Source organism: Physella acuta, unplaced genomic scaffold, assembly GCF_028476545.2.
Source record: "Physella acuta isolate Inbredline_101_S28 unplaced genomic scaffold, ASM2847654v3 ptg000750l, whole genome shotgun sequence".
Taxonomy (NCBI): domain Eukaryota; kingdom Metazoa; phylum Mollusca; class Gastropoda; family Physidae; genus Physella; species Physella acuta.
The window spans coordinates 423,555-449,250 of NW_026732268.1; the positions used below are offsets into that span (position 1 = coordinate 423,555).

The 25,696-nt window shown below is 43.8% G+C and overlaps 3 protein-coding genes across 4 annotated transcripts; 2 read left to right on the forward strand and 1 right to left on the reverse strand.

The window, feature by feature from the left end:
- Positions 1 to 391: 391 nt before the first annotated feature.
- On the reverse strand, positions 392 to 21,031 carry LOC131950292 (polycystin-2-like protein 1). Of its 2 annotated transcripts, none has more exons than XM_059312386.1 (11): positions 20,858 to 21,031; positions 16,519 to 16,580; positions 15,334 to 15,456; positions 11,407 to 11,581; positions 10,515 to 10,731; positions 8,133 to 8,426; positions 7,615 to 7,862; positions 4,765 to 4,981; positions 3,374 to 3,470; positions 2,467 to 2,710; positions 392 to 1,651 (listed from the first exon to the last, which is right to left on the reverse strand). In XM_059312386.1, exons 2-11 carry the CDS (start codon positions 16,576 to 16,578, stop codon positions 843 to 845), a joined length of 2,484 nt encoding a protein of 827 aa, XP_059168369.1. In that variant the 5' UTR covers positions 16,579 to 16,580; positions 20,858 to 21,031; the 3' UTR covers positions 392 to 842. The 2 variants fall into 2 exon arrangements, with proteins under 2 accessions (XP_059168369.1, XP_059168370.1); XM_059312387.1 differs by having other exon boundaries at positions 11,407 to 11,578; positions 20,858 to 21,030.
- Positions 17,470 to 18,287, forward strand: LOC131950276 (sperm acrosomal protein FSA-ACR.1-like). The gene is made up of 2 exons (XM_059312357.1): positions 17,470 to 17,689; positions 17,860 to 18,287. Exons 1-2 carry the CDS (start codon positions 17,470 to 17,472, stop codon positions 18,285 to 18,287), a joined length of 648 nt encoding a protein of 215 aa, XP_059168340.1.
- Positions 18,334 to 21,605, forward strand: LOC131950277 (sperm acrosomal protein FSA-ACR.1-like). Its single transcript, XM_059312358.1, has 3 exons — positions 18,334 to 18,523; positions 18,769 to 19,181; positions 21,597 to 21,605. The coding sequence occupies exons 1-3, from the start codon at positions 18,334 to 18,336 to the stop codon at positions 21,603 to 21,605; spliced, it is 612 nt and encodes a 203-aa protein (XP_059168341.1).
- The last annotated feature ends 4,091 nt before the right edge of the window (positions 21,606 to 25,696 follow it).

Below are 25,696 nucleotides of genomic sequence, written 5' to 3' on the forward strand. Positions count from 1 at the left end.
ACTCTCGCTTTATTTAAGAAAACAAGTTTTTATTTACTTATTTTTCGGGGCATTTCAAAGTTGATCACAGTATTGTTTTAATTGGTTTTATTTGTCGTTGTCCAATGATTTGGTGTTCATCATTTCTTTCATTCATCCAATGGAAACTAGGCTGATCTTGATCTATTATTAGACAGCATCCTGACTGCTGTATTCACTGTACTGTATCAAAATGGATGTCAATTTGAGATGAATTTGTCGAATTACTTAGAGCAAACTTGGAACAAACGATCTGTGTGACAAGTGACTAGAAAAAAAACCTCCAGCAGTTTTGAAATCACTAAATGTATCTACCTGGTTGAAAACACACACACACACACACAGCCTTGACAACAACTGAAAGTTGAAAAACATTCAATAATGACATAGGTTCTTCACATTTTATTACATTTTCAATGTAGAATTTCATTAAAGAAGACATTGATTTGTTTTTTATTTCGTTGCATTATTTGTTAATGTTTAATTCCTTTGACCTCGGGTTTGAATGTTGACAATGTTAGTTGTTAGAAAATTCTTTGCTTGTAACTTGAATGAACCCCCATATACGCTACATTACTGCTGCTGTTTTACTAAAGCTTTAAACACACACCAGACATACAAAAAACAACCAGACATACATAAAGCACATACAAGAAGAACTGGGGAAAAAAGACAAAGACTTCCATGTTTGGTGTGGCCAACAAACATGTTTGGTGTGGCCAACAAACATTTGGTGTGGCCTACAAACACGTTAGTTGTCGCATACAAACATTTGGTGTGGCCAACAAACATGTTTGGTGTGGCCAACAAACATTTGGTGTGGCCTACAAACATGTTTGCTGGGACTGTCCAGTGGGACTGAGAAGTGCGACGTCACTGCTGGTGGTCAAGTCCAATTCAGTGGACAACGACAGGTCACGTGATGATTCTGGGGACAGGAGACGAGATGACGTCAGGACCCAGGCTGGCGAGTCGCCCTCAGCCCCAGCAGGGTGGAGAGAGAAAGCCCGCCCCTTCCCGTCCTGGCCGCTGGGACCAGTCCAGCCGGTACCAGACCCGCTGTAGCAGCCGGTACCAGACCCACTGTAGCATGAGAGAGAACTCACGTCCAACAGCGGCACCTCTGAAGTACTCGCGTCCAGCCAGCGCCCGGACTCATCCAGACTGGCACCTGAGGAGTTGAGCCTGGTCTTTCTTAAGATAACTAGGTCATCAGGCTTCTTGCACATACATCTTGGAGGTTTCTGATGATCAATTTTCTCAAAGAGTTTAGCTTTCAGATCATAGAGTTTATCTTTCTCGTCTTTGTGGTCAGCTATCTGATCGCTGCCTTTACCTTCCTGAGATTTTCTTATTGCAATGTCCACCTCAACCTCGCATGAAATTTTTGCGCGTGCGCCCCTGGCCTTGACCTCCGTGTTCCATGCTGGTGACGTGTCCATGTCTCCCCACATCCGGTTTACTATTTCTTCCACCTGATTCCATCTGGCGTATAGTCTGCTGGTGATGGCTCTCTCCCTCTCCATGCCGTCTGTTGCCTCCTTGTACAACATCATCAAATGAGGAAACGACAGCCGTTTTTCCTGGCGTTTCTTACTCACTCTTCGCTTGCTGCTGGGTTTTTTGGACCTCACTGAAAGAGGATATCGACTTTTTTGGAGGGTACACAGAAAGTTGACAGTCCAGAGACAGAAAGTTGACAGTCCAGAGACAGAAAGTTGACAGTCCAGAGACAGAAAGTTGACAGTCCAGAGACAGAAAGTTGACAGTGCAGAGACAGAAAGTTGACAGTCCAGAGACAGAAAGTTGACAGTCCAGAGACAGAAAGTTGACAGTCCAAAGACAGAAAGTTGACAGTCCAAAGACAGAAAGTTGACAGTCCAGAGACAGAAAGTTGACAGTCCAAAGACAGAAAGTTGACAGTCCAAAGACAGAAAGTTGACAGTCCAGAGACAGAAAGTTGACAGTCCAGAGACAGAAAGTTGACAGTCCAGAGACAGAAAGTTGACAGAGACAGAGACAGAAAGTTGACAGAGACAGAAAGTTGACAGTCCAGAGACAGAAAGTTGACAATCCAGAGACAGAAAGTTGACAGTCCAGAGACAGAAAGTTGACAATCCAGAGACAGAAAGTTGACAGAGACAGAGACAGAAAGTTGACAGAGACAGAAAGTTGACAGTCCAGAGACAGAAAGTTGACAATCCAGAGACAGAAAGTTGACAGTCCAGAGACAGAAAGTTGACAATCCAGAGACAGAAAGTTGACAGAGACAGAGACAGAAAGTTGACAGAGACAGAAAGTTGACAGTCCACAGACAGAAAGTTGACAGTCCACAGACAGAAAGTTGACAGAGACAGAAAGTTGACAATTCAGGGACAAAGTTGATAAAAACCAAAAGTTTTTGATGAACACAAGAAACTGACCAGTCAGCAAGAAATAAAGACTTACATATTCCCATGTAATGTGCACAAGCCCACACGCGGCGAAAGGGGCTGTAGCTCCAAAGAAAGCCGGTCACCCTTCCTATTATGTAATCAATTAATTCGTAATCATTGGGCTGGTTGTCTTTTCGCACCACAGCATAGGAGTCCACGAGGATGGTGATGAGAATGTTCAGCAGCAGGTGGATGATAAATATGGAGTAGAGGAAGATATAGACAGGCGCAAAGATGTTGTTTACTCCATGCAGACTCTGAAACATCAAACATCACGATGTGTTAACATGTCCTCCCATCAAACATCGAGATGTGTTCTTGACAAGACTTACAGCTGACTCTGAGTAGACATTAAATCAGACAAGACACAAAGCAGACATTAAATCAGACAAGACAAGACATACAGCAGACATTAAGTCAGATACGACATAAAGCAGACAATAAATCAGACAAGACATAAAGCAGACATTAAATCAGACAAGACATACAGCAGACATTAAGTCAGATACGACATAAAGCAGACAATAAATCAGACAAGACATAAAGCAGACATTCAATCAGACAAGACATACAGCAGACATTAAATCAGACAAGACATAAAGCAGACATTAAATCAGACAAGACAAGACATACAGCAGACATTAAGTCAGATACGACATAAAGCAGACAATAAATCAGACAAGACATAAAGCAGACATTCAATCAGACAAGACATACAGCAGACATTAAATCACACAAGACAAGACATAAAGCAGACATTAAATCACACAAGACATAAAGCAGACAAGACATAAAGCTGACATTAAATAAGACAAGACATACAACAGACATTAAATCAGACAAGACATAAAGCTGACATTAAATAAGACAAGACATACAACAGACATTAAATCAGACAAGACATACAGCAGACTATTGACCTGATACTCTAGTTGTCCCAGCGCCATTTGCAGCAAGCTCTCGTACGTGTCAACCAATGTCTTGTAGCCCCGTAGCCACGGGCCAAACACCAGATGGCTGGGGACAAACACAAAATTATCTGGGGCTAACCAGATCACAGGGGAAAAACAAAATATCTGAGGCTAACCAGATCACAGGGGACAAACAAAATATCTGGGGCTAACCAGATGGGGACAAACAAAATATCTGGGGCTTAGCAGATCACAGGGGACAAACAAAATATCTGGGGCTAACCAGATCACAGGGGAAAAACAAAATATCTGAGGCTAAGCATATAACAGGGGACAAACAAAATATCTGGGGCTAACCAAATCACAGGGGACAAACAAAATATCTGGGGCTAACCAGATCACAAGGGACAAACAAAATATCTGGGGCTAACCAGATCACAGGAATCAAACAAAATATCTGGGGCTAAGCATATAACAGGGGACAAACAAACTATCTGGAGCTAACCAGATCACATGGGACAAACAAAATATCTGGGGCTAAGCAGATCACAGATGACAAACAAAATATCTGGGGCTAAGCATATAACAGGGGACAAACACAAAATTATCTGGGGCTAACCAGATCACAGGGGACAAACAAAATATCTGGGGGTAACCAGATGGGGACAAACAAAATAACTGGGGCTAACCAGATCACAGGGGACAAACAAAATATCTGGGGCTAACCAGATCACAGGGGACAAACAAAATATCTGGGGCTAACCAGATCACAGGGGACAAACAAAATATCTGGGGCTAACCAGATGGGGACAAACAAAATATCTGAGGCTAACCAGATCACAGGGGACAAACAAAATATCTGGGGCTAACCAGATCACAGGGGACAAACAAAATATCTGGGGCTAAGCATATAACAGGAGACAAACAAAATATCTGGGGCTAACCAGATCACAGGGGACAAACAAAATATCTGGGGCTAACCAGATCACAGGGGACAAACAAAATATCTGAGGCTAAGCATATAACAGGGGACAAACAAAATATCTGGGGCTAACCAGATCACAGGGGACAAACAAAATATCTGAGGCTAAGCATATAACAGGGGACAAACAAAATATCTGGGGCTAAGCAGATCACAGGGGACAAACAAAATATCTGAGGCTAAGCATATAACAGGGGACAAACAAAATATCTGGGGCTAACCAGATCACAGGGGACAAACAAAATATCTGAGGCTAAGCATATAACAGGGGACAAACAAAATATCTGGGGCTAAGCAGATCACAGGGGACAAACAAAATATCTGAGGCTAAGCATATAACAGGAGACAAACAAAATATCTTGGGGTAAACAAATGGGGACAAACACAAAAATGAGTTTAGATTTGATCTGTCACTAACCAGGATGACGCGAAGGCTATCAGGACTATGGTAAAGACCAGCGAGAACGGCCAGAGGTCATCTGCCGCCAGCCCCATGGTGACACCGAGCACGGACATTCGTCGGTTAAACCGTAGCAGGTTCAAGACCTGCACGCTCGACAGGAAACATGCGAACCCGGACAGATATCCAGTGAGCAGCTCCCACATGGCCAGCGTTTGAAAGTTGTAGAAGTGTCCTGAATCATGGGGTAGACAAATATATGTTGAAAGTTGTAGAAGTGTCCTGAATCATGGGGTAGACAAATATATGTTGAAAGTTGTAGAAGTGTCCTGAATCATGGGGTAGACAAATATATGTTGAAAGTTGTAGAAGTGTCCTGAATCATGGGGTAGACAAATATATGTTGAAAGTTGTAGAAGTGTCCTGAATCATGGGGTAGACAAATATATGTTGAAAGTTGTAGAAGTGTCCTGAATTATGGGGTAGACATATATATGTTGAAAGTTGTAGAAGTGTCCTGAATCATGGGGTAGACAAATATATGTTGAAAGTTGTAGAAGTGTCCTGAATCATGGGGTAGACAAATATATGTTGAAAGTTGTAGAAGTGTCCTGAATCATGGGGTAGACAAATATATGTTGAAAGTTGTAGAAGTGTCCTGAATCATGGGGTAGACAAATATATGTTGAAAGTTGTAGAAGTGTCCTGAATCATGGGGTAGACAAATATATGTTGAAAGTTGTAGAAGTGTCCTGAATCATGGGGTAGACAAATATATGTTGAAAGTTGTAGAAGTGTCCTGAATTATGGGGTAGACAAATATATGTTGAAAGTTGTAGAAGTGTCCTGAATCATGGGGTAGACAAATATATGTTGAAAGTTGTAGAAGTGTCCTGAATCATGGGGTAGACAAATATATGTTGAAAGTTGTAGAAGTGTCCTGAATTATGGGGTAGACAAATATATGTTGAAAGTTGTAGAAGTGTCCTGAATTATGGGGTAGACAAATATACGTTGAAAGTTGTAGAAGTGTCCTGAATCATGGGGTAGACAAATATATGTTGAAAGTTGTAGAAGTGTCCTGAATCATCGGGTAGACAAATATATGTTGAAAGTTGTAGAAGTGTCCTGAATTATGGGGTAGACAAATATATGTTGAAAGTTGTAGAAGTGTCCTGAATTATGGGGTAGACAAATATACGTTGAAAGTTGTAGACGTGGCCTGAATTATGGGGTAGACAAATATATGTTGAAAGTTGTAGAAGTGTCCTGAATTATGGGGTAGACAAATATATGTTGAAAGTTGTAGAAGTGTCCTGAATCATGGGGTAGACAAATATATGTTGAAAGTTGTAGAAGTGTCCTGAATCATGGGGTAGATAAATATATGTTGAAAGTTGTAGAAATGTGCTGAATTATGGGGTCGACAAATATATGTTGAAAGTTGTAGAAGTGTCCTGAATCATGGGGTAGACAAATATATGTTGAAAGTTGTAGAAGTGTCCTGAATCATGGGGTAGACAAATATATGTTGAAAGTTGTAGAAGTGTCCTGAATTATGGGGTAGACAAATATATGTTAAAAGTTGTAGAAGTGTCCTGAATCATGGGGTAGACAAATATATGTTGAAAGTTGTAGAAGTGTCCTGAATCATGGGGTAGACAAATATATGTTGAAAGTTGTAGAAGTGTCCTGAATTATGGGGTAGACAAATATATGTTAAAAGTTGTAGAAGTGTCCTGAATCATGGGGTAGACAAATATATGTTGAAAGTTGTAGAAGTGTCCTGAATCATGGGGTAGACAAATATATGTTGAAAGTTGTAGAAGTGTCCTGAATCATGGGGTAGACAAATATATGTTGAAAGTTGTAGAAGTGTCCTGAATCATGGGGTAGACAAATATATGTTGAAAGTTGTAGAAGTGTCCTGAATTATGGGGTAGACATATATATGTTGAAAGTTGTAGAAGTGTCCTGAATCATGGGGTAGACAAATATATGTTGAAAGTTGTAGAAGTGTCCTGAATCATGGGGTAGACAAATATATGTTGAAAGTTGTAGAAGTGTCCTGAATCATGGGGTAGACAAATATATGTTGAAAGTTGTAGAAGTGTCCTGAATCATGGGGTAGACAAATATATGTTGAAAGTTGTAGAAGTGTCCTGAATCATGGGGTAGACAAATATATGTTGAAAGTTGTAGAAGTGTCCTGAATTATGGGGTAGACATATATATGTTGAAAGTTGTAGAAGTGTCCTGAATCATGGGGTAGACAAATATATGTTGAAAGTTGTAGAAGTGTCCTGAATCATGGGGTAGACAAATATATGTTGAAAGTTGTAGAAGTGTCCTGAATCATGGGGTAGACAAATATATGTTGAAAGTTGTAGAAGTGTCCTGAATCATGGGGTAGACAAATATATGTTGAAAGTTGTAGAAGTGTCCTGAATCATGGGGTAGACAAATATATGTTGAAAGTTGTAGAAGTGTCCTGAATCATGGGGTAGACAAATATATGTTGAAAGTTGTAGGTTTCCTGACAGGAAAATAGATATAGCATCTAAAGAAATAATAAGTCTGACCCGCCGTATGCATACTCCGCTATTTAGTTGTTTTATTTTCTACTTTTCAGTAATCATAATTTGTAAATTTAACACCACCAATGCTGCGACTGAAAATATTTCGCTTTAAAACACTATCAGTAGCTAGAAAATGACGAGCGAGGGAGTAGCGGCGTGCGTTTACGTGGTGTCGCGCATGGTCCCCATGAAGAGAATTTATATATATATATATATATATATATATATATATATATATATATATATATATATATGGCATATAGTGAGATCTTATCATGGCCCTCCTTACCTTCGTCCTTGATGACCACCTTGGTGACGTCATCGGATACAATGTTTCGACCGACTGAGAGGGCGATGGCTGACGTGGAGGTCAAAAGGTTCAAAGCCTCCAGTAGGTTCCACATGTGCTTAAAGTAGCCGACGCCCTGCTTGCAGATGAAGTAAAGATGCCGGGCCCAGAAGAAGAGGAGAGAGGCGTAGACAAAAGCTTCACAAGCCATCCTCGTCACTGGGTAGTCTTCAGAATAGCGGTACAACCTGGGGTGATATGTGGGGGGGGGGGGGTCAGTTGGGGTAACAAGGGGGGTAGGGGGTCAGTGGGGGCAACATGGGGGGCAACAAGGGGGATCAGTGTGGGTAACAAGGGGGGGGGTCGTTGGGGGTAACAAGGGGGGGGTCGTTGGGGGCAACATGGGGGGTCAGTGAGGGTAACAAGGGGGGGGGGCAGTGGGGGCAACAAAGGGGATCAGTGGGGGCAACAAGGGGGGGGGGTCGTGGTGCAGATAGGTAACAGCAGACGTTTCTCACCTGAATGGGTGAATGTGAATGTTCCCCGCCGCCAGGTGCGCTTGATGAAACTCAAAGAGAGCGGTGATCATGGCGTACATATCCAGGTTGGCCGTGTAGATGCTGACTTCAAAGATGACCACACGTGTCTTATGGTCTATCCACGCGCTCTCCTCCAGGTACTCGAAGGCTGCGGCTGCTTCAGCTTTTGTGCCCACCACATCCAGGGCATAACCACCTGGCGGGTACACGCCCAGGGCACCAGTAATGGGCAGACCGCCGATATCTGACCACGTCTGGTATTTCCAAGCGGTACTGTTGACAATAGATTAGCTGTGGTCAATAGATTAGCTGTGGTCAATAGATTAGCTGTCGTCAATAGATTAGCTGTGGTCAATAGATTTATAGCTGTCGTCAATAGATTTATAGCTGTCGTCAATAGATTTATAGCTGTCGTCATTAGATTTATAGCTGTGGTCATTAGATTAGTTGTCGTCAATAGATTAGCTGTCGTCAATAGATTAGCTGTGGTCAATAGATTTATAGCTGTCGTCAATAGATTTATAGCTGTGGTCATTAGATTAGCTGTGGTCAATAGATTAGCTGTCGTCAATAGATTAGCTGTGGTCAATAGATTTATAGCTGTCGTCAATAGATGTATAGCTGTGGTCAATAGATTAGATGTCGTCAATAGATTAGCTGTCGTCAATAGATTAGCTGTCGTCAATAGATTAGCTGTCGTCAATAGATTAGCTGTCGTCAATAGATTAGCTGTCGTCAATAGATTAGCTGTCGTCAATAGATTAGCTGTGGTCAATAGATTAGCTGTGGTCAATAGATTAGCTGTCGTCAATAGATTAGCTGTGGTCAATAGATTTATAGCTGTCGTCAATAGATTTATAGCTGTCGTCAATAGATTTATAGCTGTCGTCATTAGATTTATAGCTGTGGTCATTAGATTAGCTGTCGTCAATAGATTAGCTGTGGTCAATAGATTTATAGCTGTCGTCAATAGATTTATAGCTGTGGTCATTAGATTAGCTGTGGTCAATAGATTAGCTGTCGTCAATAGATTAGCTGTGGTCAATATATTTATAGATGTCGTCAATAGATTTATAGCTGTGGTCAATAGATTAGATGTCGTCAATAGATTAGATGTCGTCAATAGATTAGCTGTCGTCAATAGATTAGCTGTCGTCAATAGATTAGCTGTCGTCAATAGATTAGATGTGGTCAATAGATTAGCTGTCGTCAATAGATTAGCTGTGGTCAATAGATTTATAGCTGTGGTCAATAGATTTATAGCTGTGGTCAATAGATTAGATGTCGTCAATAGATAAGATGTCGTCAATAGATTAGATGTCGTCAATAGATTAGCTGTCGTCAATAGATTAGCTGTCGTCAATAGATTAGCTGTGGTCAATAGATTAGCTGTGGTCAATAGATTAGCTGTGGTCAATAGATTTATAGCTGTCGTCAATAGATTTATAGCTGTGGTCAATAGATTAGATGTCGTCAATAGATTAGATGTCGTCAATAGATTAGCTGTCGTCAATAGATTAGCTGTCGTCAATAGATTAGCTGTCGTCAATAGATTAGCTGTCGTCAATAGATTAGCTGTCGTCAATAGATTAGCTATCGTCAATAGATTAGCTGTCGTCAATAGATTAGCTGTCGTCAATAGATTAGCTGTCGTCAATAGATTAGCTGTGGTCAATAGATTAGCTGTAGTCAATAGATTAGCTGTGGTCAATAGATTAGCTGTGGTCAATAGATTAGCTGTGGTCAATAGATTAGCTGTGGTCAATAGATTAGCTATCGTCAATAGATTAGCTGACGTCAATAGATTAGCTGTCGTCAATAGATTAGCTGTCGTCAATATATTAGCTGTGGTCAATAGATTAGCTGTCGTCAATAGATTAGATGTGGTCAATAGATTAGATGTGGTCAATAGATTAGATGTGGTCAATAGATTAGCTGTCGTCAATAGATTAGCTGTCGTCAATAGATTAGCTGTGGTCAATAGATTAGCTGTCGTCAATAGATTAGCTGTGGTCAATAGATTAGCTGTGGTCAATAGATTAGCTGTGGTCAATAGATTAGCTGTGGTCAATAGATTAGCTGTGGTCAATAGATTAGCTGTGGTCAATAGATTTATAGCTGTGGTCAATAGATTAGCTGTCGTCAATAGATTAGATGACGTCAATAGATTAGATGACGTCAATAGATTAGCTGACGTCAATAGATTAGCTGTCGTCAATAGATTAGCTGTCGTCAATAGACTAGCTGTCGTCAATAGATTAGCTGTCGTTAATAGATTAGCTGTCGTCAATAGATTAGCTGTCGTCAATAGATTAGCTGTCGTCAATAGATTACAAAAGCTGGGATCAATAGAACAAAAACCTGTAGTATTTTGAATAGAGTGAGCTTATGCTCTCGTTCACTGTTGAAGCTGGGCTATAGCTGTCGTTCACTGGTGAAGCTGTGTGGGTTAGCTCTCTTTGTTCCTGGTATTTAGCCCAGCCGTGGCCGTAGTGTGTCCACTCCCGGTCAGCCTGTGACCAGCTGGGACAGCATGTGACATTCAGGTGCAGAAAATTGGAGGCAGAAGTGCAAAAATCTGAACAGCAAAATTAAGGAGCAATGCTCATTCTATTAACAACATAGATATTTTTAGTTAGTACTCTAAACAAGTACTCACAACAAGTACTCACAAGTACTCACAACAAGTACTCACAACAAGTACTCACAACAAGTACTCACAAAATGTACTCACAAAAAGTACTCACAACAAGTACTCACAATAAGTACTCACAAAAAGTAATCACAAAAAGTACTCACAATAAGTACTCACAAAAAGTACTCGCAAAAAGTACTCACAAAAAGTACTCACAAAAAGTACTCACAAAAAGTACTCACAAAAAGTACTCACAAAAAGTACTCACAAAAAGTACTCACAAAAAGTACTCACAAAAAGTACTCACAAAAAGTACTCACAAAAAGTACTCACAAAAAGTACTCACAAAAAGTACTCACAAAAAGTACCAAAACTGTTAGGTCAAATATAGAAACTTGAATTGTCTTTTCGAAAATATCACCCTAAAGGCCTAAACCCTAAAGAAAGACATCCTGGGCCATCTACCCTGTGGTAAGACTGATTCTGGTCCACCCGCGGGTTAAGACTTACCCTGGGTCACCCGGTGCTAAGACTTACCCTGGGTCACACAGTGCTAAGACTTACCCTGGGCCACCCGGTGCTAAGACTTACCCTGGGCCACCCGGCGCTAAGACTTACCGTGGGCCACCCGGTGCTGCCTAAGACGAATGGGGCCAAGCCTGTAGGACGCATGTGTTGAGACCAGTTTTGATGCTGGTTCCAGCCGAGTACCACGCCAGTCTAGCTCGACATACAAAAACTTCAGCAGCTTCTTGTGGGCCCACTTCCAGATGTCATAGGAGGTCAGAACCTGCTGAAGGTCATACAAGGTCAGAACCTGCTGAAGGTCATACAAGGTCAGAACCTGCTGAAGGTCATACAAGGTCAGAACCTGTTGAAGGTAATATAAGGTCAGAATCTACTGTAGGTCATACAAGGTCAGAACCTGTTGAAGGTCATATAAGGTCAGAATCTACTGTGGGTCATACAAGGTCAGAACCTGTTGAAGGTAATATAAGGTCAGAATCTACTGTAGGTCATACAAGGTCAGAACCTGTTGAAGGTCATATAAGGTCAGAATCTACTGTGGGTCATACAAGGTCAGAACCTGCTTAAGGTCATATAACGTCAGAACCTGCTGAAGGTCATACAAGGTCAGAATCTACGGTAGGTCATACAAGGTTAGAACCAGCTGAAGGTCATATAAGGTCAGAATCTACTGTAGGTCATACAAGGTTAGAACCTGCTGAAGGTCATATAAGGTCAGAACCTGCTAAAGGTCATACGATGTCATAACCTGCTGAAATATAAAGAGGTGGGTGGGTGGTTTAAAGAGATGGTGGGTGGTGTAAAGAGATGGTGGGTGGGTGGTGTAAAGAGATGGTGGGTGGGTGGTGTAAAGAGATGGTGGGTGGGTGGGTGGTGTAAAGAGATGGTGGGTGGGTGGGTGGTGTAAAGAGATGGTTGGTGGGTGGTGTAAAGAGATGGTGGGTGGTTTAAAGAGATGGTGGGTAGGTGGGTGGTGTAAAGAGATGGTGGGTGGAAGATGTAAAGAGATGGTGGGTGGGTGGTGTAAAGAGATGGTGGGTGGGTGGTGTAATGAGATGGTGGGTGGTTTAAAGAGATGGTGGGTGGTTTAAAGAGATGGTGGGTGGTGTAAAGAGATGGTGGGTGCGTGGTGTAAAGAGATGGTGGGTGGTTTAAAGAGATGGTGGGTGGTGTAAAGAGATGGTGGGTGCGTGGTGTAAAGAGATGGTGGTAGTGTAAAGAGATGGTGGTGGTGTAAAGAGATGGTGGTGGTGTAAAGAGATGGTGGGTGGGTGGGTGATGTAAAGAGATGGTGGGTGGGTGATGTAAAGAGATGGTGGTAGTGTAAAGAGATGGTGGTGGTGTAAAGAGATGGTGGTGGTGTAAAGAGATGGTGGGTGGGTGGTGTAAAGAGATGGTGGGCGGGTGGTGTAAAGAGATGATGGGTGGGTGGTGTAAAGAGATGGTGGTGGTGTAAAGAGATGGTGGGTGGGTGGGTGGGTGGTGTAAAGAGATGGTGGGTGGGTGGGTGGTGTAAAGAGATGATGGGTGGGTGGTGTAAAGAGATGGTGGGTGGGTGGTGTAAAGAGATGGTGGTGGTGTAAAGAGATGGTGGGTGGGTGGGTGGGTGGTGTAAAGAGATGGTGGGTGGGTGGGTGATGTAAAGAGATGATGGGTGGGTGATGTAAAGAGATGGTGGGTGGTTTAAAGAGATGGTGGGTGGTGTAAAGAGATGGTGGGTGCGTGGTGTAAAGAGATGGTGGTAGTGTAAAGAGATGGTGGTGGTGTAAAGAGATGGTGGTGGTGTAAAGAGATGGTGGGTGGGTGGGTGATGTAAAGAGATGGTGGGTGGGTGATGTAAAGAGATGGTGGTAGTGTAAAGAGATGGTGGTGGTGTAAAGAGATGGTGGTGGTGTAAAGAGATGGTGGGTGGGTGGTGTAAAGAGATGGTGGGTGGGTGGTGTAAAGAGATGATGGGTGGGTGGTGTAAAGAGATGGTGGTGGTGTAAAGAGATGGTGGGTGGGTGGGTGGGTGGTGTAAAGAGATGGTGGGTGGGTGGGTGGTGTAAAGAGATGATGGGTGGGTGGTGTAAAGAGATGGTGGGTGGGTGGTGTAAAGAGATGGTGGTGGTGTAAAGAGATGGTGGGTGGGTGGGTGGGTGGTGTAAAGAGATGGTGGGTGGGTGGGTGATGTAAAGAGATGATGGGTGGGTGATGTAAAGAGATGGTGGGTGGGTGGGTGGTGTAAAGAGATGGTGGGTGGGTGGGTGGTGTAAAGAGATGGTGGGTGGGTGGTGTAAAGAGATGGTGGGTGGGTGGGTGGTGTAAAGAGATGGTGGGTGGGTGGGTGGTGTAAAGAGATGGTGGGTGGGTGGATGGTGTAAAGAGATAGTGAGTGGGTGGTGTAAAGAGATGGTGGGTGGGTGGGTGGTGTAAAGAGATGGTGGGTGAGTGGTGTAAAGAGATGGTGGGTGGGTGGTGTAAAGAGATGGTGGTGGTGTAAAGAGATGATGGGTGGGTGGTGTAAGGAGATGGTGGGTGGGTGGTGTAAAGAGATGGTGGTGGTGTAAAGAGATGATGGGTGGGTGGTGTAAAGAGATGATGGGTGGGTGGTGTAAAGAGATGGTGGGTGGGTGGGTGGTGTAAAGAGATGGTGGATGGGTGGTGTAAAGAGATGATGGGTGGGTGGGTGGTTTAAAGAGATGGTGGGTGGGTGGGTGGTGTAAAGAGATGATGGGTGGGTGGTGTAAAGAGATGATGGGTGGGTGGTGTAAAGAGATGGTGGGTGGGTGGTGTAAAGAGATGGTGTGTGTGTGGTGTAAAAAGATGGTGGTGATGTAAAGAGATGATGGGTGGGTGGTGTAAGGAGATGGTGGGTGGGTGGTGTAAAGAGATGGTGGTGGTGTAAAGAGATGATGGTTGGGTGGTGTAAAGAGATGGTGGGTGGGTGGGTGGTGTAAAGAGATGGTGGGTGGGTGGTGTAAAGAGATGATGGGTGGGTGGTGTAAAGAGATGGTGTGTGTGTGGTGTAAAAAGATGGTGGTGATGTAAAGAGATGATGGGTGGGTGGTGTAAGGAGATGGTGGGTGGGTGATGTAAAGAGATGGTGGTGGTGTAAGGAGATGGTGGGTGGGTGGTTTAAAGAGATGGTGGGTGGGTGGTGTAAAGAGATGGTGGGTGGGTGGGTGGTGTAAAGAGATGGTGGGTGGGTGGGTGGTGTAAAGAGATGGTGGGTGGGTGGGTGGTGTAAAGAGATGGTGGGTGGGTGGATGGTGTAAAGAGATGGGTGGGTGGGTGGGTGGTGTAAAGAGATGGTGGGTGAGTGGTGTAAAGAGATGGTGTGTGTGTGGTGTAAAGAGATGGTGGGTGGGTGGGTGGTGTAAAGAGATGGTGGGTGGGTGGGTGGTGTAAAGAGATGATGGGTGGGTGGTGTAAAGAGATGGTGTGTGTGTGGTGTAAAAAGATGGTGGTGATGTAAAGAGATGATGGGTGGGTGGTGTAAAGAGATGATGGGTTGGTAGTGTAAAGAGATGGTGGGTGGGTGGTGTAAAGAGATGGTGGGTGGGTGGGTGGTGTAAAGAGATGGTGGGTGGGTGGGTGGTGTAAAGAGATGGTGGGTGGGTGGATGGTGTAAAGAGATGGGTGGGTGGTGTAAAGAGATGGTGGGTGGGTGGGTGGTGTAAAGAGATGGTGGGTGGGTGGGTGGTGTAAAGAGATGGTGGGTGGGTGGATGGTGTAAAGAGATGGGTGGGTGGTGTAAAGAGATGGTGGGTGGGTGGGTGGTGTAAAGAGATGGTGGGTGAGTGGTGTAAAGAGATGATGGGTGGGTGGTGTAAAGAGATGATGGGTGGGTGGTGTAAAGAGATGGTGGGTGGGTGGGTGGTGTAAAGAGATGGTGGGTGGGTGGATGGTGTAAAGAGATGGGTGGGTGGTGTAAAGAGATGGTGGGTGGGTGGTGTAAAGAGATGATGGGTGGGTGGGTGGTTTAAAGAGATGGTGGTGGTGTAAAGAGATGGTGGGTGTAAAGAGCTTGTTTACCTCTCTAACTGCGTCATCTGTAACCAGCTGTGACGTAGTTCGATGATAAATAAATGCGCGTGGGTCTCGGGCGCTGAATGACATGGACAGAAAACACACCAGGAACACGGCGTAGAACGTCACCTGTTGGTCACTCAAGTTGGTCAATTTATATCTTTAAGTTGGTCAATTTATATCTTTAAGTTGGTCAATTTATATCTCAAGTTGGTCAATTTACATCTCACGTTGGTCAATTTACAACTCACGTTTGTCAATTTACATCTCACGTTTGTCAATTTACATCTCACGTTTGTCAATTTACATCTCACGTTTGTCAATTTACATCTCAAGTTGGTCAATTTACATCTCAAGTTGGTCAATTTACATCTCAAGTTGGTCAATTTACATCTCAATTTGGTCAATTTACATCTCAATTTGGTCAATTTACATATCAAGTTGGTCAATTTACATATCAAGTTGGTCAATTTACATATCAAGTTGGTCAATTTACATCTCAAGTTGGTCAATTTACATCTCAAGTTGGTCAATTTACATCTCAAGTTGGTCAATTTACATCTCAAGTTGGTCAATTTATACCTCACGTTGGTCAATTTATACCTCACGTTGGTCAATTTACATATCAAGTTGGTCAATTTACATATCAAGTTGGTCAATTTACATATCAAGTTGGTCAATTTACATCTCAAGTTGGTCAATTTACATCTCAAGTTGGTCAATTTACATCTCAAGTTGGTCAATTTACATCTCAAGTTGGTCAATTTACATCTCAAGTTGGTCAATTTACATCTCAAGTTTGTCAATTTACATCTCGAGTCGGTCAATTTACATCTCGAGTCGGTCAATTTACATATCAAGTTGTTCAATTTACATCTCAAGTTGGTCAATTTATATCTCAATTTGGTCAATTTACATCTCATGTTGGTCAATTTATACCTCACGTTGGTCAATTTACATCTCAAGTTGGTCAATTTACATATCAAGTTGGTCAATTTACATATCAAGTTGGTCAATTTACATCTCAAGTTGGTCAATTTACATCTCAAGTTGGTCAATTTACATCTCAAGTTGGTCAATTTATATCTCAATTTGGTCAATTTACATCTCAAGTTGGTCAATTTATATGTTAAGTTGATCCATTAATATGTTAAGTTGGTCAATTCATACGGTCATAATTGCTTAATCTACCTCGAAGATTAGAGCTTTAATTTCTGAGTCCTTCTGCTGCTTGTGAGCTGGGGTTGACATGGCTGTAGGAGACACAATTTGAGGTCAAATGTATTCTGGTGAGAGCTAGGTGGGCACATGGTGAGAGGGCATCATTTGAAAGGGCATCAGGTGAGAGGGCTTCAGGTGAGAGGGCATCAGGTGAGAGTGCACCAGGTTAGAGGGCATCATTAGAAAGGGCACCATGTGAAAGGGCACCAGGTGTGAGGGCACCATGTGAGAGGGCACCATGTGAGAGGGCACCATGTGAGAGGGCACCAGGTGAGAGGGCACCAGGTCAGGGCACCAAGTCAGGGCACCAGGTCAGGGCACCAGGTCAGGGCACCAAGTCAGGGCACCAAGTCAGGGCACCAGGTCAGGGCACCAGGTCAGGGCACCAGGTGAGAGGGCACCAAGTCAGGGCACCAGGTCAGGGCACCAGGTCAGGGCACCAGGTCAGGGCACCATGTGAGAGGGCACCATGTGAGAGGGCACCAGGTGAGAGGGCACCATGTGAGAGGGCATTAGGTGAGAGGGCACCATGTGAAAGGGCACCAGGTGAGAGGGCATCAGGTGAGAGGGCATGAATTGAGAGGGCACCGGGTGAGAGGGCACCAGGTAAGAGGGCACCATGTGAGAGGTCACCAGGTTAGAGGGCACCAGGTCAGGGCACCAAGTCAGGGCACCAGGTCAGGGCACCAGGTCAGGGCACCAGGTGAGAGGGGACCAAGTCAGGGCACCAGGTCAGGGCACCAGGTCAGGGCACCATGTGAGAGGGCACCATGTGAGAGGGCACCATGTGAGAGGGCACCAAGCCAGGGCACCAGAGGAGAGGGCACCAGGTGAGAGGGCACCAAGCCAGGGCACCAGTTCAGGGCACCAGGTGAGAGGGCACCATGTGAGAGGGCACCAGGTGAGTGGGCATCTATTGAGATGGCACCATGTGAGAGGGCACCAGGTGAGAGGGCACCATGTGAGAGGGCACCATGTGAGAGGGCACCATGTGAAAGGGCACCATGTGAAAGGGCACCAGCTAGGTGGGCATTAGGTGAGAGGGCACCATGTGAGAGGGCACCAGGTGAGAGGGCATCAGGTGAGAGGGCATCAATTGAGAGGGCACCGGGTGAGAGGGCACCGGGTGAGAGGGCACCAGGTAAGAGGGCACCATGTGAGAGGGCACCAGGTTAGAGGGCATCATTAGAAAGGGCACCATGTGAAAGGGCACCAGGTGTGAGGGCACCATGTGAGAGGGCACCATGTGAGAGGGCACCATGTGAGAGGGCACCATGTGAGAGGGCACCAGGTGAGAGGGCACCAGGTCAGGGCACCAAGTCAGGGCACCAGGTCAGGGCACCAAGTCAGGGCACCAAGTCAGGGCATCAGGTGAGAGAGCACCAGGTGAGAGGGCACCAGCTAGGTGGGCACCATGTGAAAGGGCACCATGTGAGAGGGCACCATGTGAGAGGGCACCAGGTGAGAGGGCACCAGGTCAGGGCACCAAGTCAGGGCACCAGGTCAGGGCACCAGGTCAGGGCACCAGGTCAGGGCACCAGGTGAGAGGGCACCAAGTCAGGGCACCAGGTCAGGGCACCAGGTCAGGGCACCAGGTCAGGGCACCAGGTCAGGGCACCAGGTCAGGGCACCATGTGAGAGGGCACCATGTGAGAGGGCACCAGGGGAGAGGGCACCAGGGGAGAGGGCACCAGGTGAGAGGGCACCAAGCCAGGGCACCAGTTCAGGGCACCAGGTGAGAGGGCACCATGTGAGAGGGCACAAGGTGAGTGGGCATCTATTGAGATGGCACCATGTGAGAGGGCACCAGGTGAGAGGGCACCATGTGAGAGGGCACCATGTGAGAGGGCACCATGTGAAAGGGCACCAGCTAGTTGGGCATTAGGTGAGAGGGCACCATGTGAGAGGGCACCAGGTGAGAGGGCATCAGGTGAGAGGGCATCAATTGAGAGGGCACCGGGTGAGAGGGCACCAGGTAAGAGGGCACCATGTGAGAGGGCACCAGGTTAGAGGGCATCATTAGAAAGGGCACCATGTGAAAGGGCACCAGGTGTGAGGGCACCATGTGAGAGGGCACCATGTGAGAGGGCACCATGTGAGAGGGCACCAGCTAGGTGGGCACCATGTGAGAGGGCACCATGTGAGAGGGCACCATGTGAGAGGGCACCATGTGAGAGGGCACCATGTGAGAGGGCACCAGGTGAGAGGGCACCAGGTCAGGGCACCAAGTCAGGGCACCAGGTCAGGGCACCAAGTCAGGGCACCAAGTCAGGGCATCAGGTGAGAGAGCACCAGGTGAGAGGGCACCAGCTAGGTGGGCACCATGTGAAAGGGCACCATGTGAGAGGGCACCATGTGAGAGGGCACCAGGTGAGAGGGCACCAGGTCAGGGCACCAAGTCAGGGCACCAGGTCAGGGCACCAGGTCAGGGCACCAGGTCAGGGCACCAGGTGAGAGGGCACCAAGTCAGGGCACCAGGTCAGGGCACCAGGTCAGGGCACCAGGTCAGGGCACCATGTGAGAGGGCACCATGTGAGAGGGCACCAGGGGAGAGGGCACCAGGTGAGAGGGCACCAAGCCAGGGCACCAGTTCAGGGCACCAGGTGAGAGGGCACCATGTGAGAGGGCACCAGGTGAGTGGGCATCTATTGAGATGGCACCATGTGAGAGGGCACCAGGTGAGAGGGCACCATGTGAGAGGGCACCAGCTAGGTGGGCATTAGGTGAGAGGGCACCATGTGAGAGGGCACCATGTGAGAGGGCACCGGGTGAGAGGGCACCATGTGGCCCTTTTATTGGTTAGTGGGCTTCGGTTTGGCTATTGGAGGGCTAGTGGTGGGCTAGTGAACCATTGGTTGGGCTAGTGGGCCGTTGGTTGGGCTAGTGGTGGGCGAGTGGACCATTGGTCGAGATAGTGGTTGGGCTAGTGGTTGGGCTAGTGGTGGACTAGTGGTGGGCTAGTGGTGGGTTAGTGGTGGGTTAGTGGTGGGCTAGTGGAGCATTGGTTGCACTAGTGCTGGGCTAGTGGTTGTCTAGTTCTGGGCTAGTGGTGGGCAGTTGGTTGGGCTAGTGGTGGGCAGTTGGTTGGGCTAGTGGTGGGCTAGTGGTGGGCTAGTGGACCATTGGTTGCACTAGTGCTGGGCTAGTGGTTGTCTAGTTCTGGGCTAGTGGTGGGCAGTTGGTTGGGCTAGTGGTGGGCAGTTGGTTGGGCTTGTGGTGGGCTAGTGGTGGGCTAGTGGTGGGCTAGTGGTGGGCTAGTGGTGGGCTAGTGGTGGGCTAGTGGTGGGCTAGTGGTGGGCTAGTGGTGGGCTAGTGGTGGGCTAGTGGTGGGCTAATGGTTGTCTAGTTCTGGGCTAGTGGTGGGCAGTTGGTTGGGCTAGTGGTGGGCAGTTGGTTGGGCTAGTGGTGGGCTAGTTGTGGGCTAGTGGTGGGCTAGTGGTGGGCTAGTGGTGGGCTAATGGTTGTCTAGTTCTGGGCTAGTGGTGGGCAGTTGGTTGGGCTAGTGGTAGGCTAGTGGTCCATTGGTTGGGCTAGTAGTGTGCTAGTGGTGTGCTAGTAATGAGCTTGTGGTGGGCTAGTGGGCCGTTGGTTGGGCTAGTGGTGGGCGAGTGGACCATTGGTTGGGCTAGTGGGCCGTTGGTTGGGCTAGTGGTGGGCTAGTGGTGGGCTATTGAACCATTGGTTGGGCTAGTGGTGGGCTAGTGGTGGGCTATTGAACCATTGGTTGGGCTAGTGGTGGGCTAGTGGTGGGCTATTGAACCATTGGTTGGGCTTGTGGTGGGCTAGTGGTGGGCTGGTGGTGGGTTAGTGGACCATAGGTTGGGCTAGTGGACCATAGGTTGGGCTAGTGGTGGGCTAGTGGTTGGGCCAGTCAATTATTATTGCCTTGTTATTTAATAAGGTAGTTAAGTAGAAATGACTAAGAGTAGGCCTACCTATCAAGCTGTTGATTGTGAAAGGTTGTGATGTCATATATTGTGTGTAATCAAAGGTTGTGATGTCATATATTGTGTGTAATCAAAGATTGTGATGTCATATATTGTGTGTAATCAAAGGTTGTGATGTCATATATTGTGTGTAATCAAAGGTTGTGATGTCATATATTGTGTGTAATCAAAGATTGTGATGTCATATATTGTGTGTAATCAAAGATTGTGATGTTATATATTGTGCGAAATTAAAGATTTTGTGGCATTGACTGCTATTGATTGTGATTTCATATATTGTGTGGCATTAACTGTTAAAGTTTGTGATGTCATATATTGTGTGAAACCAAAGATTGTGTGGTATTTAACCGTTAAAGACTTACTGTAACTTGTTTTGTGCTGGTCTTAGTGCTGAAGACTTGTATTCGTGGTTTGCAGACACACCAACCTGTGGGAGATCACGTGACGTCCACTAGGGGACCGTGAACTCGTCTACACAGTGTGTTGGCTCCTAGATTTCTCGATCACTTACAACAGTGGTTCTAAACTTTTTGCAGGTAACACTTCCTAGTGTGTTGGCTCCTAGATTTCTCGATCACTTACAACAGTGGTTCTAAACTTTTTGCATGTAACACTTCCTAGTGTGTTGGCTCCTAGATTTCTCGACCACTTACAACAGTGGTTCTAAACTTTTTTGCAGGTATCAAACCCAGCGCATTCACCGAACCCTTAAGAGGAGAAATAAAATGATTTATTTTTTTCAAATTAAATTACAGGTTTATAATTATTTTACTGTGCGCAAAATGAATCGTGGTCTAACAACAGAGGCGTCGTGAGGGGGGGAGGGGGGGGGGGTGCAGACTTCACCGGGTTAAACACCATGACGTAAGCCTGCAAACAATATAGAAAACAAAACTACACCCAGCTGTATATATAACCGACTATAGATGAACATCGTTAGTATTATCTGGGCACAGTTTAAAGTGGAGGGGGGGGGGGGTGACACCAATTAAAATATGCCTGAGGGTGACACAATAATAATTTAATAATTTACTACAAATACAATGATTTTTCCGCTTGAATGAATAACTGTTAGAGTTAAGCCCCTTAATGCTTTTCTAGGTGGATTAATATAATGTTTGCACAAATAGACGCGGGGGGGGGGGGGGTGACACCAGTAGAACAATAGTTGTACATTTGATTGTGCTTAATTAGTTGATTTGTTATCTATGATGTATCAGATGTTTACTGGGTTATTTTTCTATTCCTATTAAAAGTTGTTTGATATGTGGCTAAAGTCAATGTTTACTTTTTTCATGGATTTTTGTCTTTGTCATAAATATTTTTCAATATGTAATAAGTTAAATGAAAACATTTAGATTTTCAATTACTATTTAAAAGTACATGTTACAAAATAACACAACTTTTGAAATGTATGTGTGTACACAACATGCGTGTACACAGGCGTGTATAAAGGGACGACGTGGCCTACCGGTCGGGAGCTCGAATTATATATATATATATATATCTATATCTATATATCTATATATATATATATATATATATATATATATACGAGCCGACCCTCGGTGTTTCATACGCCGCTATTTAGTTGTTTTATTTTCTACTTTTCAGTAATTCATAATGTGTGAATTCGACTGTACCAATGCTGCCACTGAATATATGTGCTTTAAAACACTATCAGTAGCTCGTTAAGGACGATAACACCCCCCCCCCCCGCCTTATTTCCCCAACCCCTACACCCCCCCCCCCTATGAAAGCAGCCTCTATTTAGTTACCTCCCCTACGTTTAATATCGTTTCTAACTAAATTATCTGCCCCTAATAGGGCTGGTAAGTAGGTCACTAACCAGCTCTACGGCTCAATAAAACCTGCATGAGCCATACAACTGTTTATTGACCTACTTACCAGTCCTATAGCCGTCACTAAACCCGGCTCTACGATTGTAAACATTTAGCGTGAACCACAGCTCACCAGACCATGTAGGGGTGGGGGTGGTAGGGAGCGCGCTTACATCTTGGTGTTTTCTATCGTCTCCAAGAAGAGAATTATATATATATATATATATATATATATATATATATATATATATATATATATATATATATATATATATATATATATATATATATATATATATATATATATATATATATGTATATATATATATATATATATATATATATATATATATATATATATATATATATATATATATACTAGGCATACTGCCTAGCTTCGCTTATGTTTTCAAAAAACTGTTGAGAATTTAAATGATTAATTATTTGGTGATTGGTTGTTATGTGTAGTGCTTAGAGCAGGGGTCGGCAACTTTTTGAGACAGAAGAGCCATACGTTACAATTTTCAAAATTTCCCAGGTTTTAAAGAGCCACTAACATTTTTTTATAAATATTTTATTACTTGATCAGTATGAGGTAAATACTTTTATTTTGTTATTTAAAATAAATAGCTTTAAATATGAAATAATATTTGTTCACATGAAAACATACACTTGGTTCGCCAGAATAATAAAATTAGTAATTAAAAAACAAAAAATATAGGACTATCGCAATCCACTTAAGAAGCAGGTAACAACAATATGTAAAACACAAACAGTTCCAACGATTTTCTATTCCTTGAAAGAAAAAATCTGTATTTTACTTTTGAAATATTGCGAACAAAAATCATGAAACCATTTAATACAGTTTCGTACTTTTAATATTTTTTATACTTTAAAAAAGAATTTATAATTTTAATGAAAATATCATGTAAAATAATCATTTGTAATTTATTTTGCAACATAATTCTCTTTTATTCAAAGTAATTATGTGATTATGATTTGATTATGATTTTGTTATGATTATGATATTATTTTGATATGATTATGATATTATTTTGATATGATTATGATTTGATAGGATAGGATAAGGTAGGATAGGATAGATAGGATTATGATAGGATTATGATAGGATTATGATATAATTATGATATAATTATGATATATCCTCAAACTTACAAATCACGTCGCTAGATGTGACAACTCAATAGTTAGAAAGGTGCTCTGACTGTTTCTTTCAGGTCTCTCTTCTTACTCCCCCCCCCCCCGACCCACCCCACCCAGTGGCGTAGCTAGGATTTTTGGGCCCCTATGCAAACATGGAGGAGGGAGATGGAAGAAGAAGTACAGGCTACTGGCAAAACCTGGCATGAACTAAAGTGGCTCGCCCAGGACAGGGTGGAATGGCGGAGATTTGTTGTTGCCCTATACTCCACAGGGAGTGATGAGGATTAACAAAAAAAAAAATGCAAAAATTACCAGTGGGCCCTTTCATCAGCCGTTAGGCTACAACTGAGTTAAACGAAAAAATCAACTGCTACCTATAATATAGAGCACGGGTTCCCAACCTGGGGGTCGCGAAGGTCTTTTTTGGGGGGGGGGGGGTCGCCAACTGGTATACTAAACCTTAGTAATTTGAAACAAAACATAAATATTTAGAAGAGTTTTTGAAATTCGGCTTCATTAACATCACTGGAAATGTAATAGAGAAGAAACAAAGCGCACTGTACAAAGTTGTTCTCAGTCACGAATCTATGAAATCTTCAAAACTAAAACGTCACCAGCATTAGGGCAAGCATCAAATGAAGTCGCGATAGAAAATGCCAAGTAAAAAAAAAAAACAATAGGAGAAAATCTCATCAAACGCTGCATGTACGTAAATGTTAATATGAGCGGGTGAATGGATTTTTTTTGTATTATTTTATTTGTTGCGAATCTGGGAGTGCATGGTGGTCCAATGGGGAACGGCACGGAGTCCCCTTCCGTCCGAAGCGGTCAGTATAAATTGGCCGCTCGGAGTGATTTTCTTTTTTTTTTTGACCCGCGGCGAGATGTAGGTCGGGTCAGGTTTCTGCGTGGCGCACCGCACGCGTGGAGTGAGGTTGCTTGGGCAACTTGGCTGGGTGTTTTGTTATATATGAATTGTTTTGTTATATATGAATTGTTTTGTTATATATGAATTGTTTTGTTATATATGATTCGTTTTGTTTGGTGTAAAAAGTTTGTTGTGTACGTATTGTTTTCTACGTAATGTGTTGTACGTAAGGTATTGTACGTAGTGGTTTTACGTAGTGTTTTGTTTGGTGTGGACTTTTGGATGTCGAGAATGGATGAAGGGAGGTTTCTGTGTGTCAGGGCCTGGACCATCCTAGACATCATAAGTCGGCGCAGCACCATCAAATGGTCAAACGTAATGTTTTGTTTGATGAGTTTGATGTAAAAAGTTTGTTTCGTTTGGTTCTGTTTTGTGTCAGTTTTTATCTATTCTTTTTTTATAACTTTTGGTTCCATGCAATAAATTTTATTAAATTGTTAAAAGTTTTTGTTTTATTTTAGTAGCTTATTATTTAGACTAAGGTTAGGGTTTAACCACTGTGGGTTCTACCACGGTTGCACTGACCGGACAGATTAGTTAGATAAGCCTAGGGAAGGGTAGAGTAGATATTAGGTAACCCCCCCCCTAGCAGGGCTTACATTAAATAACACATTTTTATTGAAATTAAGCTTTCACCATTGTTTGCTTTTCAAGTTGATAAATCAACAGACGTGAGTTCGTGTTCGCAGTTGCTAGTCTGTGTCTATATTCATGCGGATGATAGCAAAGAAGAGTTGCTCTTTTGTGAAGATAGCATGGAGAGAATAAATACCTTTTTTTAAACTGGATAATTAAAATGGGTTAGAACGGCTGTGGGGGTTTGTACGGATGGCGCGCCATCTATGTTTAGCTCAAAATCGGGCTTTCAGAAAACAGAAAAGATTTAGCTCCCTAACCACTGCCCTAACCAATCGACATCAAAAGTCCATTGCTAGTATAAGTCGTAAATTATATAAAATCTGGAGCCTTCATAGAACTGAGCAAAAACATTAATATAGATCACGAGGTTCTGTTCGTCTACACTACAGTACGCTGGCTGTCAAACGAAATGTTGTAAATTGTGTTTTTGAATTGAAATCAGAAATCAAATTGTTCGATTAAAAACAAAATTAAGATAATTATAATGACATAGGTTGGCGTTAACAAAAAAAAATTGTAATTAAAAAGTTAACCACGAAGGTTTAGTGAATAGTATGCAATTTTACTCATGCTATTAAAACAGTTATCAAGAGTAGTTCATATTATTATTGAAAGTCTACTAGAAAATC

Coding starts and splice junctions, on each gene's coding strand:
- LOC131950276 (XM_059312357.1), top strand. CDS start 17,470: ATGGCACCATGTGAGAGGGCACCAGGTGAGAGGGCACCATGTGAGAGG. Junction 17,690..17,859: donor ACCGGGTGAGAGGGCACCAG/GTAAGAGGGCAC, acceptor GCACCAGGTCAG/GGCACCAAGTCAGGGCACCA.
- LOC131950277 (XM_059312358.1), top strand. CDS start 18,334: ATGGCACCATGTGAGAGGGCACCAGGTGAGAGGGCACCATGTGAGAGG. Junction 18,524..18,768: donor ACCGGGTGAGAGGGCACCAG/GTAAGAGGGCAC, acceptor GCACCAGGTCAG/GGCACCAAGTCAGGGCACCA.
- LOC131950292 (XM_059312386.1), bottom strand. CDS start 16,578: ATGTCAACCCCAGCTCACAAGCAGCAGAAGGACTCAGAAATTAAAGCT. Junction 15,457..16,518: donor TTAAAGCTCTAATCTTCGAG/GTAGATTAAGCA, acceptor AGTGACCAACAG/GTGACGTTCTACGCCGTGTT. Junction 8,427..10,514: donor CTCTATTCAAAATACTACAG/GTTTTTGTTCTA, acceptor TATTGTCAACAG/TACCGCTTGGAAATACCAGA.